Raw genomic sequence first — 4,361 nt, forward strand, 5'->3', positions numbered from 1 at the left:
GGTTACAATTAAGAAATGGAACAGTATGTCATGGAATAAACATTGAATTATTCCACAATGATGTACAGTTGGAGGCCATCAATATTGTCCTTTTCTTTTTGCTGAGGTTTGCGTGATCTGCGCAAAACCCCTTTTGGTGTTTTAAACATTATGTTATAATTTAGCTATTGAAAAATAGCAGATCTACAAGCTCATAGCGCGCCACCGAGTGGCGCGCTACGAGCTTGTAGGTCTGCTATTTTTGAAAAATCGTGAAAATATTTATTTCAGAAAACTGGAGGATTTAGAAGGATTGTTTTTAAATTTTGAGGTCAGGCCTAAATGGGTCAAATAATAAGGGACAATATCGGTGGCACCCAACTGTATGATGTTGATGTATTTGTACTCCTGTTAAGCCAGCTTCAGCAGCTCTGTGACCATGACCCCCACCCCGTCAAACACCTCGTGAATGGGAGCGTTGCACATGAACGCGCTGCACGTCACCAGCTTGTTTTTCATGTCCACGTGCGCCTGGTCCACGTTCTTATTCACGTGTTTGCAGCCCATCTCCTTCAGCACGCTGGCTGTCTGCGCGTAGGGCCATCTGAGGAGGACAGACAAGGCAGGTGCATGGGTTTAGAACTAGGGCTGCAAGTAATGATTATCTTCCTAGTGATTATTCAATTGAAACTTTATCAAATAATCATATACATATAATCAAAGTACTTTTTCTATCTATCTATCTATCTATCTATCTATCTATCTATCTATCTATCTATCTATCTATCTATCTATCTATCTATCTATCTATCTATCTATCTATCTATCTATCGTATACTGTTAGAGTTCGTGAGTATGCATATGCACCCCTCTGTGGTCAATGAATGAATACCAAACTGAGGGTCCTTGAAATTGAACAGGTTTAGAGAATCACTGGATCACAGTACAGACCGTTCACACTGCTTGTCCTGTCCCACGGTGAGCTCACATCCGGGCAGAGCTCTGGCAGCGAGGACAGGGGAGATGCAACACATGCCCTGGGGCTTTCCGGCTCGGTGGAACGCCTGGATGAGCTTCTCCACTTGGGGTTGGATGGTGTAATCTTTCCCCTTCACTGCCCAGTCACAGAGGTTCTTAGCCACACCAAACCCCCCTGTGCAACATCACACAGAAGCAGCATGTTAAACCAGTGGTCGAAGTACTCCACATTTTGTACCTAGAAGTAGCAATACCATCATCTAGAAAGTAAAGGTCCTGTATTCAACATTTTAATATTACTAAACATTTTTTATTAATTTCCATGTCTAGGACTCCCAAATTGATATATGTGGCCATGGACCCCCATCGGAAAATATGTTGTCCAGAGACCCCCATAAAATACGATTTGTGCTGTTTTCTTCTAAATCATTCAAAGTATAAAATAGGGTTAAAATGGTTATACTGTTACTCATTTTGCTAGGACCCGCCTGGAACCCTCTGAATCCCCAGGCCCCACTTTGAGAGGCAATGTTAGGGCAATTGAGACGGTCTCACGTCACCTGGGATTATGACGGCATCAAAGGCTGCAACGTCTATTTTGTCCAGGTCGGACACATCGCCCCGGGCGATACGGGCGCTTTCCTGCAGCACGTTGCGTTTTTCCTCTGTGGGGTTTCCTTCACAGTGGTTCACGACATGCATCTGATTGATGTTAGGAGCAAACATCTGCACCTGGAACGTAATCCATAGCCAATTAACACAGGCACTTAAAGGTGCTGCAAGAGAAATGATTTGGGTTAAAAGTAAACTAACTATAATCAGTGCTATAAATAGTTTGTTCAGTGACATTTTTATTTGGGTTACGAATGTCATCCAATCAGGAGAGAGAATCCAGCTGCAAATGTGTCTGCTCATTCGTTTGCCTCATCACTTCCAAATGTCCCTTGTTTTTTTAGTTTTTTTTAGATATTTTCTTTTGGCTTTCACCTTTTTTCTTTTTATTGATAGAGGGATAGGTGAAAGTAGGCTGAGAGAGATGGGGGGTGACACGTAGTAATTAAGGCCGCGGGATCGGGAGTCGAACTCCCGCACGTCTGGATTACCAGCCAAGGTGACATTTGGGCCGCCCGGGCACAAATGTCCCTTGTTTATTCTGTATCCTGTATGAGTTCTCTCTCCTGATCAGATGAAATTGTGATCCTGACCTGAAAATGTTTGTTTATTATTAAACCCACTAAAACCGGGAAAGCATTGGTGTCATTTTAGATTTTATATAACAACAAATGTTTTTCAAAAAGCTCTTAGGAATTAGAACAGTTGTTTACAACAGTGGTTCTCAAAAATAGCAGATATACAAGCTCACAACATACAAGCGCTGCGACCTTGTACAGATCTGCTATTTTCGAAAATCTTTGAAAGATGTTTTTCTTTTTTCTTATTATACAAATCTTCTCTCTTCTGGGGTCCCTGGTATTATATAAAACATTTTCAGATGGTCCGCGACCAAATTTATGGCATTTGTAGAATCGGCCTCAGGTCTTAATGGGTTGAGCTTGAGAGACACGAGAGACATGAGACCCTGTTACTGAACAAACACTTTTTAACAAGAAACTTTTTGGTTTAACCAAACAAATATCACTTATACCACCTATACAAACTCTGAAATGAGCCAGCCCCATGGCTGAGACAGTCATTGAGGAGCCACAGTACCTTGGCTCCGGCGCGGCTCAGGTGCACTAGAACGGCAGAGGCCTCGTGGATCTCAGTGCCATCGTACACTCCACATCCAGAGAGAATGAGCGCCACACGCTTCACCATGGCTCCTGTCACACACACACACACACACACACACACACACACGCACACGCACACGCACACACATGCTCATGAGTCATGCTCATGCACACGCACACACAGTAACACAACGTCTGGAGTCTTTCCAAGAACAAGTGTGTACACTGTACACACTTGTTCTCCAGACTGTACTGTAGTTTGGATGTTGAGATTTGGTTCCAAATCCAAAATCCAAATTGCTTGGTACTTAGGAGAGGACCCATAAAACTTTAAATCCTATGAAACCCGGTGGGTGTTTTATGTTGTAGGTAATGCGGTTAATTAATATGGTGGAACTGTTTATTTTGTATCTTAATTTGACTGTCTGTGTATTTGGCAAAGCTGTGTAAAGCTAATAAAGTTAACAATGTCATTATTGAGTCAATTGAGTTCGAGTTTCATAATGAATAAAGTGTTTTGCTACTGCTTTCCATTGTGTTGCCATGGAATAAACATATGAGATGTTACTATTCATTACATTTCTTAAAGTTGACAATTGATATACTATTGCCTACTTCAGTTAACACAGAGATTGTGGTTATCTAAACATCTTATGTCTTATCATTATGGAACTGAAACGGGGGTCCAAAAGAACCGGAATTGATATGCAGAATCTGAATCCATTATCATCCTAACAATACCGATCTATATCTCCAAAGTTGCATTTCAAGTGGGACAAGATCTCCATTAGTTTAATTTGATAGCGTTTTGTGCACCTAAAATAATGAAAGGACCTCATGGCACCAGATGCTCTTCTCTATATCACTGACACCTCTGAATATGAGATAATGACTAATAATGATGATAATGTATTTGCAAAGTGCTTTTCCAAACAGTGTTTAACGCTTTACAAAACAAGGTAATAAAAAGAAGAGTAAAACCATCGATAAAACATGTAAAGTAAAATCTGAAGGCTAAATACAATATTATAGGCATGTTTACTCTATAAGCAATTTTCAATAGTCATTTGCAATAATAATAATAATAATAAGGGTAATAATAATAAGGGTAATAATAATAATAATAATTTTGAAAAACGTTCTGGAAATGTGTTTGTTTGCCAATAGCAAATAGTCCCAATAGGGACGGCAGATGGAAAGTAGGTGGTAGTAAATAAAATAATAAAGATATAGTGAAAGTCTCTCACCTTGTAGAACTACAGCAGTGTGAGCTGTAGTGTGACTCGAGCCTTGTTGCTGTTCAGATGAGATGTGACAAAAATGAGTTGAAGCACAGATTTTATAGCTTCTGTCCACTCCCAGAATCTCCTGTCCCCGCCTACAAGTCTACAACCCTTGTTTGGAAAGAAAACACACACACACACACACACACACACACACACACACACACACACACACACACACACACACACACACGCACACACACACACACACACAGGATAAAATAACTGCTGAATCATTCACCACCATAAATCAAATCTAATTTAACACAACGACTTTCACTAGTCGGAAGAAACACACCATTGAGATGGTTTAAGGGATTTATTGACAGTAAAGAAAGTAAGGGATGAATGAAGTCGGGTGTGTAGGTTCGGGGGGGGGGGGGGGGGG

General features: G+C 40.8%; 1 protein-coding gene across 1 annotated transcript; it reads right to left on the reverse strand.

The window, feature by feature from the left end:
* Positions 1-370: 370 nt before the first annotated feature.
* LOC306924922 (glutamine amidotransferase-like class 1 domain-containing protein 3, mitochondrial) lies at positions 371-4,052 on the reverse strand. The gene is made up of 5 exons (XM_079503604.1): positions 3,938-4,052; positions 2,668-2,780; positions 1,518-1,689; positions 931-1,132; positions 371-583 (listed from the first exon to the last, which is right to left on the reverse strand). Exons 2-5 carry the CDS (start codon positions 2,773-2,775, stop codon positions 391-393), a joined length of 675 nt encoding a protein of 224 aa, XP_079359730.1. The 5' UTR covers positions 2,776-2,780; positions 3,938-4,052; the 3' UTR covers positions 371-390.
* Between the last annotated feature and the right edge of the window lie 309 nt (positions 4,053-4,361).

The sequence above is a fragment of the Electrona antarctica genome (genome assembly GCF_951216825.1).
Source record: "Electrona antarctica genome assembly, chromosome: 1".
Classification (NCBI taxonomy): Eukaryota; Metazoa; Chordata; class Actinopteri; order Myctophiformes; family Myctophidae; genus Electrona; species Electrona antarctica.